A 14,407-nucleotide genomic window follows, 5' to 3' on the forward strand; every position below is an offset into this window, starting at 1 on the left:
ATATATATATATATACACACATATATATATGCACACACACACACATATATATATTTGTGTATATATGCATACTGTGTACTCTTAAGAATTAAATGATTTTTTTTTTTAATTGTCTTTGTTTTCTTGTAGTTGAGCAGTCCTGAGAGTAGTTTGACACCGCCTCTTTCAACTAACCTCCACCTAGAGAGTGAGCTGGATACATTAACAAGCCTGGAGAACCATGTGAAAACCGAACCTACAGATATCAGTGAAAGCTGCAAACAGTCAGGACTCAGTAACCTAGTTAATGGAAAGTCTCCAATTCGAAACCTCATGCACAGGTCGGCAAGGATTGGAGGAGATGGCAATAGCAAAGATGATGACCCAAATGAAGACTGGTGTGCCGTTTGCCAGAATGGAGGGGATCTTTTGTGTTGTGAAAAATGTCCGAAGGTCTTTCACCTTACTTGTCATGTTCCAACACTTCTCAGCTTTCCAAGGTACCAGCAAAATAGTTGATTTGAGTTCTTGTTATTTATTCCCAAATCTAAACATATAAGAGAAAGTTGTTCAAGGCTTCCCTCAAAAAAAAAAAAAAATCCCATTTTAAAGATCAAACTCTGATAAAAACTTGCAGAAGCTGATATGATTTATGTAGTCCCGTAGTAGAACATGTGCCTAGCATACATAAGGTCTCTGGGCTCAATCTCAAACACTAAGATAGGAAAAGATAACTAGCTATATAAACAGTGCCTCATAATTTTTTTGGTTGTTTTTGTTTTCTTAATTGTAATACTTGCCTAAATCTCTGTGGGTATGATTTGCTAGTGATCTAGTGAGGAATTTCCTTTCTTTTTATTACATTACTTATTTATATGTATGTCAGCATTTGCATGCATATGCATATTACAGGTACCGTGGAACATGTATGGAGGTCAGAACAATGTAAGAGTCAGTTTTTCCTTGCACTATGTGGGTTCTGGGGACTCAAACTCATCATCAGGCTTAATGGCAAGTGCCTTTGCTTTGTTGCCCTCTTGCTGGACCCCTTTTTTGGGGGTTGTAATATCTTGGAACATTAAGATTTTGCCAGGGTTTTTTTTGTTTTTGTTTTTCCTTTCTTTTTTTTTTTGTTTTGGAAATAGGATCTCTCTATGTACTTGTGGCTGTTCTGGAACTTTCTATGTAGACCAGGCTAACCTTGAACTCCCAGAGATCCTCCTGCCTCTGCTTCCCTGATGCTAAGATTGAAGGCATGTGCCATCATAACCAGCTAAGGTTTTACCAGTTTTTAAAGCAAATAGTTAGAAATATAAACTTCTGGAATTAGAATTGACTTTCATCTACCTAGATTACTATATATACTGTATATCTATATATAGACAGGGGAAAAGAAAAATATGAACAAGGAATTTATGAAATGTCTAATACAATAGAAATCCTCATTTAAAAAAACAGTAAATATTTTGTCTGACTTAAAAATTAAGGGAGTATATATAAGCACATATGTGAGTATATATGATTATAAACACAAGTACATGTTTATATATCCAGGTTTTTTTGAGACCATGGAAAAGACTCAATTTGTTGGTATATTAAATGTACTTATGAACACTGTAAGATGGTTCAAATAACTCCATAACCTCTCCTGTTTTCTTTGTATGTATGGGCAGACACATGTGGGCCAGAGGACAGACAGCCTTGGGTATTATTGCTCCATTGCCTACTTGAACTACTCAAATAACTAGGCTTCCTTACCAGTGTGCCCCAGGGTTCCTCTATCCCTGCCTCTCCAGTGAGTTACAGGCATCAGCTAGGTCTTCAAGAAAGTAAATGATAAATGTTTTCCTATCACAGAAGTAGGATCACAGGATGCTAATATGGAGACTTGAGGTTGGATTTTGCTGCAGGCACTGGTCATTGAGTTTATGCCATGAACAGACTGGTGTTTTAATATAGAAATTCCATTTTATCATTTTCCAGATGGTTGTCACTTGATGTGTAATTGGGAAAGTTTGAGAGTTTATTATATAAGAAATGTAACAGAACAAAAATTCATGAAAGAATTGGAAAGAAAAAATAATCTAAAGCTTTGCATTAAGGGCCTATCTTCTCCAGAATAGGCTTTGTTGCAATTACATGGACTAATGGCTTTTTCCCTGTACAGTGGAGACTGGATATGCACATTTTGCAGAGATATTGGGAAGCCAGAAGTTGAATATGATTGTGATAATATGCAACATAGTAAGAAGGGGAAAACTGCACAGGGTTTAAGCCCTGTGGACCAAAGGGTAAGTTTCAAAGCTGACTTGTTAATAGAGACTTGATGGTTGTCAGCCTGTGTATATTTTTTTGTTGTTGTTTTGTTTTTTTTGCTTTTTGTTGTTGTTGTTGTTTTTGTAAGACAGGGTTTCTCTGTGTAGCCCTGGCTGTCCTGGAACTCACTCTGTAGACCAGGCTAGACTCAAGCTCAGAAATCTGCCTGCCTCTGCCTCCCAGGTACTGGGATTAAAGTCGTGCGCCACCACTTCCTGGCCGTTTGTTTGTTTGTTTAGAATAAAAACTCTTGCAGGGCGGTGATGGCGCATGCCTTTAAATCCCAGCACTTGGGAGGCAGCGGCAGGCAGGTTTCTGAGTTCGAGGCCAGCCTGCTCTACAAAGTGAGTTCCAGGACAGCCAGGGCTACACAGAGAAACCCTGTCTTGAAAAACCAAAAAAAAAAAAAAAAAATCTTAAAGTAGAGTAGATTATAGTTTCAAAATTTTAATCAAAGCAAATTATTTTTTTTGATAACGATTATATAGAAAGTAATGTTCACTTTGTTGTAATAACACTTTGTAGCTGTATTCTCCAAAACATCAGAAAAAAATAGTTGTCTTCTTTTTCTTTTGGGGCCAGAAATGTGAACGTCTTCTGCTTTACCTCTATTGTCATGAATTAAGTATTGAATTCCAGGAGCCTGTTCCCGTTTCGGTGAGTTACATGCCTTAGTATTCCCCTGGTAAAGAAATCTGTGGGCTATGGCTTAGACACAGGTAGTAAGTAGTACTTACAAGTAATAAGTTCCTTAACTAGTCTATGACTCAGTATGCTCTGATGCTTCTGCCCCAATCATTGTTTTAGAACTTAATTTTAATTGACATGTTATGTATACTTGTATGGTACAATGTTCATACAAATTGAAAGAATTAATTAGACTAACATGCCCCTTACCATCAATTTAAATTTTTTGTAATGAGAATGGAATGGCAAAACTCCTTTAAAGAACTTTGAAATACCCAGCTTATCATTTGTAATTTACATGTAAGGCAGTAGTAGGTCAGTAGAACTTTTATTACACCAGCCTAATTGAAGTTTCATATTCTTTAAGCAACATCTTTTTTTTTTAAATCTTACCTCTCATTCTAGACTCTCTATACAAATCTCTAATTTGTTTTGTTGTTTGTTTGCTTGCTTTTTTGTTTTTTGGTCTTTTTTTTTTTTTTTTTTTTTTTTGATACAGAGATTTTATGTACTCCTAACTATCCTAGAAATCAAACACCTTTCTCTGCCTCCCTAATGCTGGTATTTAATGCTCTATAAACATCTTTTTAAACTTAGTAATTATTATTATTTTGTTAAATTTATTTCTGTGTGTAGGATTATTTTGCCTGAATGTACTATGTGCATACCTGATGCTCAGGGAATCAGGGAGAAAACAGTTGTGAGCTGCTCTGGTTGCTGGGAATGGATCTCTGGTCCTCTGGAAGAGGAGCTCCTAACTCCTGAGCCATCTCTCGAGCCTCTAAAATGCTGTTTTCACTATTTTAAAAATGAATATTTACCTCCATGTATATATGTTTACTGTGTGCATGCGTGGTGTCCAAGGAAATCAGAAGATGGTGTCAGATACCCTAGAATATGAGTTACAGGCAGTTGTGAGCTGTCATGTGGATGCTGGGAGCTGAGCCCAGGACCTCCTTTCCTTTCCTTTTCTTTTCTTTTCTTTTCTTCTTTTCTTTTCTTTTCTTTTCTTTTCTTTTCTTTTCATTTTTACAAATTTATGGAATACAGTTTGATAATTTGATAAATGTTTATAGTGTGTAGTAATTTTTTGTTGTTTTTATTTTTTTGGAGACAGAGTTTCACTATGAATGTCCTGGTGCTAGACTGGTTCAAACTCAGACCCCCCCTTCCTCAGTTCCTGAGTGCCAGGATTAAAGATATACGCCTCTACTATTCTTAACCTCATTGAAATATTTAGAAGATTATATAAAATAATTTTTTTTCTGATGCAAAAGCAAGAGGTTTTTTTCCAGTGCATTGGGATCGGCCTTCAATTAGTCCCTCAAGATGAGTTACTAAGAAGGCAACCCTTATAAGATAATTAGTGTAAAGTTTATACATAATATATAACATTGTTAAGTGTCGAGTTTTAGCTCATTTTTATGTATATTGGTCTGAGAAATTGAATCTGAGCTTTGCAACTGTTTTCACTACTGAATTACATCCTCATGTCACAGTCAGAAACCTTTTTAGAGCTAAATGGATATAAGCTCTGTCTGTTAAAATTACCTTTGTAAGCAAGGTATGCTGTTACTACTACTCCGGTATCTAGGGGTAGGAAGATAATTTGAGGCCACCTTGAGCTTATGCAAGACATGTATCCTGTCTTAAATTTTTGTGTGTGTGCATATTACTCTGATTGGAACTATGTTTTATTTCTGTAGTCTCCTTTTACGATTGACATAAGGGATATAATTTTAATGGGAAGAACATTGAAATGGGGAGAAAGCTTGTCTTTTCCTCTCCTACTTTCCTTTTATCTACAGGTCTTGCCTGTAATGTTAGAGAGGTAGGATTACAGTGTGACTAGCCACATGCATGTCAGCTAACATTATAAATGAAAAAACAGTAGACTTTTCCACCTTTCATTCCTAATTATATAGTAAAATTACTAAATTACTTACAAGATTCTGTATCTTCTCTGTTCACATGATGCTCTGTAAATGTTGAGTAAAGGTTTAGTGTTGAAGTTTTCAAAATGGCTTTGCCATCTCTAAGCCCTCCTAAGACAAATAGTAAAGACTGAGAAAAGACACCTAGGAGACTCCAGAGTGCTCCAGGGAAAGAGGGGCAGGGAGTCAAGTGTGCTATATGCACACTATTTGTTAGCTGTTTAATACTGAATGTAGTAAGTATGTCAACAAAGTACTAAATCATACTTGACTGTTTGCTTAAGTAGGCTAAGAAATGTATTCTCTCTCTCTCTCTCCCCCCTCCCTCCCTCCTTCCCTCCCTCTCCTCTCTTCTCCTCTCCTCTTCTTTCTTGTTTTGTTTTGTTTTCCGAGACAGGGTTTCTCTGTGCAGCCCTGGCTGTCCTGGAACTCACTCTGTAGACCAGGCTGGCCTCGAACTCAGAAATCTGCCTGCTTCTATCTCCCAGGTGCATGCGTGGTGTCTACCAGGATTAAAGGCGTGCACCACCACTGCCAGGCTAAGAAATGTATTTTAAAAGTTTTGACAGATAAAAACTAGTCATTTGATTCTCAAAACCCTTTTTCATCTTTTAAATTCATGGATTTCACAGTAGAAAATAATTTTCTAATCTTTTCTTTTCATGGAGATTTAGATAGCTCCTCTAGCTTGGTAGTGCATGTTAGTAGTCCCAGGCTGAGGCAAGAGGATCTTCAATTTGATGCTACCCTGAGCTATATAGACTTTCCTTTTTAAAATTTATTTTATGTATATGAATACACTGTAGCTGTCTTCAGACACACCAGAAGAGGGCATTGGATTCCATTATAGATGGTTGTGAGCCACCATGTGGTTGCTGGGAATTGAACTCAGGACCTCTGATAAGAGCAGCCAGTGTTCCTAAATAGCACTACTATGTGCACTTATATCCCACAGGTAGAAAACTTCAGGCCAAAGGTGAAGTCAAAACACTAAATGTAACTTTTTCTTTCAGTGTTCTGAGATTTCTTGTGAAGCATTGATATCTTCTACCACATTGTGCTCTAACCATAGCATTCATATACTTTCAAATGTTTTTTATTCTTTAAATTTTTTTTTGTAAGAGCTCTTATGATGCTGGGCAGTGGTGGAGCATGCCTTTAATCCCAGATTTCTGAATTCGAGGCCAACCTGGTCTACAGAGTGAGTTCCAGGACAGCCAGGGCTATATAGAGAAACCCCGTCTCAAAAAAACAAACAAATGAAAAAGAGCTCTTGATTCAAGTTCCAAATGAACCAGATATGGGTGTAGATCTTATGGGAGGCAACTTCTCCTGCTGTTTGCTTTTTTTCCCCATTTATTCTTATTAATGGTAGGATCTTGGGAACTTAGAGTAACCATGTGAACCAGCATATATTCTGCAGTAAGATTTGATATTCAAGATATATTCAGATAAAACTTGAAAGTACATTTGCCATGCATCAAATGTAAAATCAATATGCTGTACATTTTCACATTAAATAGTTTAGTATTTTGGAGAATTCTGACCTGCAATGATTTATTTTTTAGATACCAAACTACTATAAAATTATTAAGAAACCAATGGATTTATCAACGGTGAAGAAGAAGCTTCAGAAAAAACATTCCCAGCATTACCAAATCCCAGATGATTTTGTGGCTGATGTCCGTTTGATCTTCAAGAACTGTGAAAGGTTTAATGAAGTATGTTAGCTTCCAACCTATAGAGTATTGGCTATTAGTTTTCCTTTGCTTGTTTTTTTTTTTTTTCTTTTTTTTCTTTTTCTTTTTTCCTGTTGAAAGAATCACCTAATTTGGTTATCTTTTCTCCTTCTCTCCTTTCTTTATTCTATAAAAGCAAATTTTGGGGTTTTTTTCCCTCAGCTCTAGAGAAGAAAGATTTATTATGTATAGCTTGGAGTTTATTCCTAAATAAGTTACTGAATGTCTTTTCCTAAGGGAATTGTGGTTGAATAGGAAAATAGTCTCAAGTAACTTGGTGAGATATGGTTATGTATGCCCACATTTGAGTCACTTACAGGAAACTTAACAGTACCTATATTGTTTAGTTCTATCACTGGCCACATACACAAAGAGTGTTAAGACTAAACTGCAGGTCTCAATATGTAATGGTGAGGGTTTGGTTTCTACAGTGAGTCTTTTTTAACTCTATTTCTCTGAAGCTAAAAATGCCTTACCTATAACTGAAGGGAAAAATAATGTGACAGATAATCTCTATCAGGGAAGTTGCTTTCTGTTATCTTTGTAGTAAAGTCAAGTTTGTTGTCGTTATAGAAGATTTTCTTCATTATAGGAGAAGAAAATGGTATTAAATGAGAATCCAAGTCTACCCATACCAGTCTCTAGAGGCATCAAAGTGTCACTGTAATACAGAAACCAAACTCTCCATGAGATGCAAAGTGTAGTCAACTTGATATCAGTATGCCACAAAATACATCTGTAAAATCTCACTTCAAATTGACAAGTTAAAATTTTTGTCCTTTTAAAAATTTAGATTATTTTCAAATGGATATGGTATTGTGTACTGTAAATGACAGAAAGATACGTTCTGCCTGTCAAGAGTTCATTTGTGGGCCAGGCATAGTGATGCACGCCTTTAATTCTAGTACTTGGGAGGCAGAGGCAGGCAAATCTTTGTGAAGTCCAGGCTAGCTTGGTCTATATAGTGAGTAGATCTAGGATAGCCAGGCCTATATAGGGAGACCCTGTCTCAAAAAACAAACTAAGGAAAACAAAAAGTTAGTTTGTGGTTAATGTTTTGCCATAAAGATAGAATTCTGATTATCTCGTGGAACGTTTGACCATTTTAAAAATAGCATTCTAATTTTCTCTTGAGTAAGTTGATGTCTTCAGACAAGTTTCTATTAAGATTGACCTCAATAATTTAGAATGAGACTGTTATTAAGGTTTCAAAGTAACTTTATTAACAGTTTTGTAAAGAAAGTTGTTCCATGTTCAGTAGAATTTTAGGTAGCACTTAATCTGATTTTAGCAATTTGTTCTCCCTAGTATGGCTGACTTTCGTCACCAATCCTATACAGTTTCTTAACTTTAGAAAGGATTATAATTTCCCTTTTTTTTTTTGACTCTGGTATCCTTTTTAGATGATGAAAGTTGTTCAAGTTTATGCAGACACACAAGAGATTAATTTGAAGGTAAGCTTTCCAGACCATGCAAACTTGGTGAAGGAATATGCATTATCAATAGGTGAATATTCCTATCTTTTACTTGCAGGCTGATTCAGAAGTAGCTCAGGCAGGGAAAGCAGTTGCATTGTACTTTGAAGATAAACTCTCAGAGATCTACTCAGACAGGACCTTCGCTCCTTTGCCAGAGTTTGAGCAGGAAGAGGATGATGGTGAAGTAACAGAAGACTCTGATGAAGACTTTATACAGCCTCGTAGAAAACGCCTAAAGTCAGACGAGAGACCAGTACATATAAAGTAAAATGACATGGACGTAAATCAGTTGTTTTTAAGAAGAAGGAAACAAAACAAAACACCCTTTTATTTAAGTGTTACTGGAATATCCTGTGTACAGTGGTTTTACCTCCTTACAGAAGCTGGTAGCATTCATACAGTATTAGATTGAAATAATGGAAACAGAAAACATTCTTGTCAAGAAAAGGGGAGAGAACTCTGTCTGCAACTTTAAGAACAAAATTAGAAGTGAAAAAAGTTTGGGGATTTACTACAAATGAAAATGGTTCTCTGGTTGTTAGAAATGTAGATGATCATGTTTTTTAATTGGTGCAGGATACTGAGTCAGGCAAGCATACAAGGCTCATGTTGCAAGATGTGTCTCTGTTAGAGCACACAGATACTCAGACAACTTAAAAGCCTTCCCCTCCACAGACACACATGGGTTGTTTTCTGGTTAAAAATGAGTAGATCAGATTCCACTTGAATGTCACTAAAGATGCATTGAATCATGCCACTGTATTTTCTCTCATTTTGATCTATTGGGCCTTAGTTTTTAAATTGGTTTAAAGAACTCAGCAGTAGTTTTATTTTATTCTTAGATGTAGGGTCTAGTAACATAACCATTGATCATTTAGTCAACTTCAGTGGTGTACTAAAATGGCGATAACTTTTAGTAGTGGATCGTACAGATTTATAGAAGTCATTTCCAGAAAACCCTTCTCAACAGTTACCCTCGCTGGTCCGATCATCTGATCACGCAGTTAGTTATTTCCTGGAAAGACAGAACATTTATTTCAGAATTTTCTGTTTAGGTAAATTAGATTGAAAAGATGACAACTTTAACCCAGTCTTCTCCATGCCAGTTTCCAGTAGACCACTATTGGTAAACAGAAATCTGTCAGCTACCAAATGTGTACAATTTTCTGTATTTCACTTTGTCTTATTTGTAAATAGTGAGCTCAGACTTCTGGCAGATCAGCAACATTTGCTGAGCCTGTTTTTTAAGCTAATGTGTATTCTTACTAATGTTCCTATCAAGAATGGATTTGTAATATATACTGTCTATTTCTAATGTTCACATTCATATTTTGAGGTTCTATCTTATTTTAATAGAGAACAGACGTCTCAAAAAATCTTCAGAAGCAGCTTATTATTGAAATATCAAAATATTGAAATAAACCCGGTGGGGTTAGATTACTCATCTGTCCACCAAGTGGGACACGTGCATGGACTGGGGGCTTTAAATGATGTAGAAGAGACCTTTAAGTAAATCCTGAAAACGAGCCAATCCCCACTTGAATGGTAATTGGAAAAAACTCAACCTTCCTTACTACCTGATGACAGGAGCAGAACCTGAAGCAGATAGATCTACTCGCTCTGGTTTTATTTTTCTCCTCTTCATTGTGATGCTCAGATCAATTGTGCTCTAGACTGTGTGCACCTCTCCAGTGGATTAAGAGTTGTGGTCCTACTTCTTCTGTATGGACACAGTAGAATATAAAGTGACCAAAGTAGAATTCAGCATCAGAAACATTTCAGGTGTCAGCATATGTGTGGCAAATCATTTGCCTCTCAAAAAATTCAAAGCAGTTCAAACTGTAGACCTCCTCAGAAACTATTTGACATAATTGTCAAAGAAGTGAATATTTTTAGTGTGCATTGAATCAAATAAAGTGCTCTAAAGAAATTATTATACAGATTCCTTTGGATTGTTTTTTTTTCATAAGGGATGTGGGTAAAGAGGAGTATGATTAGGCCTTCTCATACTGCACTTAAAAGAAGTTTATCATATCATTGCCTCATCTCCTGGTTTCCATTTAGCTTCTCTCTTCCCTTATAAATTAAGCTTTGTTTTTTTTTTTTTTTTAATGTTCTCAACCATTTATCATTTTTATTGAAGTTTCAAGTTTGTTTTTTATGAGGGGAAAAAATTTTATTTTTAAAATGTTTTATTTATACCCATTTCTTTTCTTTGATATCCATGATTTGAATTCGTAAGTAAATGAATATCTAAGGGTACATTTTTGGCAAGTGGGGGGAGCAGGGGTTTGACTTCATTTTCTGAAGCCTCTGAGTTCCAGTGTTTTATATTTGCTTCTCATGAATCCTTTTCAAAATTCTTAGCAATAAATTACAAATAATCTCTATTAAGTGGGGCAAACACAGATTTTTAAGCAAATATTTCTCAATATTTGAAGCCCTAAGAGAGAATGTGTTCCATAAAGGCATCCCCTTTGTTTAAGACCATCACTTTAGAAGCTTCTCCGTGACCATTGTTTAGTAGGCTCTGTTTTTGTTAGCAGAGGTACCTACTGCTGAGGAATCAATGGCTCTCAAAAAGGCACTCTTAAATGATAGTCACTTTAATGTCTATAAAGCCCTTTTTTGCACACTGATCATTGTGTTTTCTAGGCTCTTCAGCTTTAACATAAGTATGACTAAAAAATACAAACTTTAATTCTCATTCAAATTATCTCATTTCCCTGTTTATATTTTAAAAATAATACAAATACATAATATCTGTTAATTCCCAGGTATGGGCATGATATCCCCATGTTATATTCTTTGTAAGAACCTGTACCTTAGATTTGGAAAAAAGTCCACATAATGATGATCCCTTAAAATCCTTCAAAGTTCTTGATGAACTTAGGGTCATTTTTCCCATCCGAAAACTAAATGTTCCTCAGCCTGCTCTGCTGGCCTTAAGTTACGTATCAATTTATGTATCTCTGCACTGGACTCTGCAGCTTGCCTGACTGAGCAAACTGCTGTCAAGGGCACAGTGATAGGGTCAGCTTAGGTTATGGTTAGACCTTGTTCTGTATGCAAACATCAAACTATTACCACAGAGCTTTGATAAAGCAGTAGATCCCCTTTGGAATCAAAGGGTTTTTTCCCCCCTCTTCTATTTCTTATGAAGGGTTTTAGGTCATTAAAAAGTCCGTTCTCATTCTTTTAACAAGTTTGAGGTTTTTTTTTTTTTTTAGTTAATCCAAAGACATAATGCTTTAAAGTGTGCAAATTATAGTTTTATCGATTACCTCAGCAGGTATCCTGCCATGTAATTATTTGTGAGTTAATGTTAGTAAGCTTACAGATTCAGGTCTTCCAACTATGCCCTTAGGTTGTGGCTTACCACTTGTTATTGAACAGTTTTTTCTAAAATGTGGATGGGGAATAGATGCTGTAGTCCCCTCTCCCTTAGCCTTTCCATCTGGTACCCAGCCTCATTCACATACAGCACAGAAAATACAAAAATTCCATTTCTTGTAGCCAGCATTGGATTGGATCAGTAAGTAGTTTTGTTAATTAAAATAATTAAGAAAACAAGACTACCCACCTAACTCCCTGAGTTGAAACAAGCTTCTTTGAGCTGGGGAGATGACATGGGTAAAAAGCACGTGTTCCACAAGCATGAGGACCCGGCTTTGAATCCCCAGCACCTACATACAGGTGGGTACAGTAGTGTGTATCTGTAAGCCCAGTGCTCCTACAGAAAGGTAGGCAAAGGTAGTCTCCAGAAGCCCTTTGGCCAGCTAGCCTGGCGTATTCAGTACTGAATCCCTGAGGTTGTCCTCTGACCTGCACCCTAGCACATGTGCCCTCACACACAACATGCAAACTTACAGACCTCTGCACATGCATCCTGGTATACATGCCATCGCACAACTTGTGAGTGTATACACCACGCATGTGCCCTCAAAACATGCAACTGAATACACCATTTTTGCCTCTACTAAATTATCTGCTGAAGGTGTTTTAAGAGTTTTAAAGTGTATTGAAGTTGGATCATAAACCCAACCTAGCTTGTTTCTCTCAGTTAAAACTTCCTTGATAAAGCAATAACGCTGCTTTGAGTCTGTTGCCTAATAAATAGCATGTCATAATCCTCCTGGATGGTGATTTTATAGGAAAGTTTGTATGCATATCACCCAATCTATCTTTTAAAAAAAATTAAGAAATTTAAATGTATGCTGGAAGTAATGACAATATATTGTGGCATTTTATTTTAAAAAAATTGGGGAAAGTTGCATATTTTTTTAAAAGTAGCTGTTTGAGTAAAAAAAAAAACTGAAGGTACTTTTTTAAGGAAAAAAATTTATATGCCACAGTTTACATAGACATTTCCAATTTCAGCATTTACTCTTGGATATAATGACTTCTTTACTTGGCTAAATGCATGTTTTCCATGGTCAGAAGTGCATCTCTCTGATCTTAGTTACTTATGTTTCCTTACATTATCCTTTTTATATTTTTATTGTATCTAGAAACAAAATTATCTTTAAAAAATAAGCTGGGCATATTTGTCAAACTACAGAATGTATAGAGTCAAGGTTATCTCTTTTCTAGCTAGTGTTACTTAAAACTGAAAATGATACTGTGTTGCATTCAAGAGATTCCTATGAAGGCACCAAAATGATTTTTAAATGTCACAATATTCCATTTGTGGCCTAAATTTCATTGTTGAGAATGCCTGCTCCTGCTCTGAAAAATGTAGGCATTTACTGTGTTTTAACGCAGTGAGACATGGATGTACGCCTATAATGGAAAGTGTGCGCAGTTGTAGAAAGCCTGTTGATTTTCTACGCGGACAAATCTACACACAAAGGGTTAAACTCACAGCCTTACGAGTTCCTTGCTTCTAGGATTTCAACTGGTCTCCTTTCATTACTACTATTTTTGCACATAGTTAAACTACTCTTCAGAATGGTTTTTTAAAGTGCTGTTTCTGTGGTATTGTATTCTCTAAATGATCATATTTAATTTTTTAAACAAGGTTACAGTTTCTAATTGTTCTGTTCCTGTGTTTTTTGCTGCGTGTAATAAAAGCAAGTTTTTCTTTTTATGGTTATTTAATACATTAGCTGCCTGTAAATAATTGTTACAATGCTCTCTGGAATGTGTTGTAGAAGCTGTACTAGATTAGTTTGAAGCCTTGTTTAAAAACTACATTGTTTTGGCTATTTCTATTAAATTTAGAAAATTGCAAACGTTTTCAATGAATTTCCTTTCTTTTTGAGACCTAATTGCAAATTCATTAAAGTTTATATTTTGCCAGGCAGTTAATATGATAAAATACAAGCCTTCACACTGTTTTTAAGACTGTTAATAGTATTGTGATCAGGATTGGCACAACAGACCTGCAAGTGAAATCACCAGCAGTCAATGTTTTTCAAGAAGGGGAGAGATGCTAGTGATGTTCTTTAGGCAAATAGGATAAATTGGGTTTAGCAATAGGGAATCCATAGACAACTCTGCCTGAGGTGAAGATCAAACATCATTAACTTTGCCAGCAAAGTGAGTAAGGTGGATGGAGTCCTAGAAGTTGTTACTTTGGTCTTCCTTCCTTCAGGTTGTACAGAACTTAAGTACATGAAAAGACTGGAGACTGGAAATTATCGTTGTTACCCTCTAGATGGGCTTTATGTAGTAGATAAAAATGTTCTTTGGCCATTTACTATACAGACTTGGTTTGAGCCCTAACTTTGCAATTTCCTTTTGTGGACCTTTTATAGTCATTTAGCTCATTGGTGAAACAAGAGTCAGCAGGTCTAGCTCATGTAACTCACAGGGATGACACAGTAGGGACTCCTAAAAAGTTTATTATTTTGTTTTTTAAGACAGGGTTGGGGGCTGTTCCCAGCAACCACGTGGTGGCTAACAACAATCTGTAATGGGATCTGATGCCCTCTTCTGGTGTGTCTGAGACAGCGACAATGTACTCACATAAATTAAAAATTAATATAAAATTAATAATTTGCTGGGCAGTGGTGGCATACGCCTTTAATCCCAGTCAGTACTTGAGAGGCAGACGCAGGCAGATTTCTGAGTTCGAGGCCAGCCTGGTCTACAGAGTGAGTTCCAGGACAGCCAGGGCTGTACAGAGAAACTCTGTCTCGAAAAACCGGAAAAAAAAGAGAGAAAGAAAGAAAAACAAGGTTTCTCAGGCTTGAGGGAGAGCTCAGTAATGGGATCTTATGCCCTCTTCTGGTGAGTCTGAAGACAGCAACAATGTACTCATATAAATAAA

At 36.2% G+C, this 14,407-nt stretch overlaps 1 protein-coding gene across 2 annotated transcripts in view; it reads left to right on the forward strand.

Annotated features, from left to right (window-relative positions):
* Trim33 (tripartite motif containing 33) overlaps positions 1-13,360 on the forward strand; it is a 78,094-nt gene extending 64,734 nt beyond the window's left edge. Inside the window, exons 15-20 of one of the 2 annotated variants that reach the window (XM_031375027.1) lie at positions 130-479; positions 2,147-2,270; positions 2,878-2,952; positions 6,485-6,637; positions 8,059-8,109; positions 8,189-13,360. In XM_031375027.1, the coding sequence (XP_031230887.1) occupies positions 130-479; positions 2,147-2,270; positions 2,878-2,952; positions 6,485-6,637; positions 8,059-8,109; positions 8,189-8,401 (966 nt within the window). In that variant the 3' untranslated portion in view covers positions 8,402-13,360. The remainder of the gene's footprint in view (positions 1-129; positions 480-2,146; positions 2,271-2,877; positions 2,953-6,484; positions 6,638-8,058; positions 8,110-8,188) is intronic. The other variant, XM_031375028.1, reaches the window with a different exon arrangement.
* Positions 13,361-14,407: the final 1,047 nt, after the last annotated feature.

The sequence above is a fragment of the Mastomys coucha genome, unplaced genomic scaffold (genome assembly GCF_008632895.1).
Source record: "Mastomys coucha isolate ucsf_1 unplaced genomic scaffold, UCSF_Mcou_1 pScaffold16, whole genome shotgun sequence".
Lineage (NCBI taxonomy): Eukaryota > Metazoa > Chordata > Mammalia > Rodentia > Muridae > Mastomys > Mastomys coucha.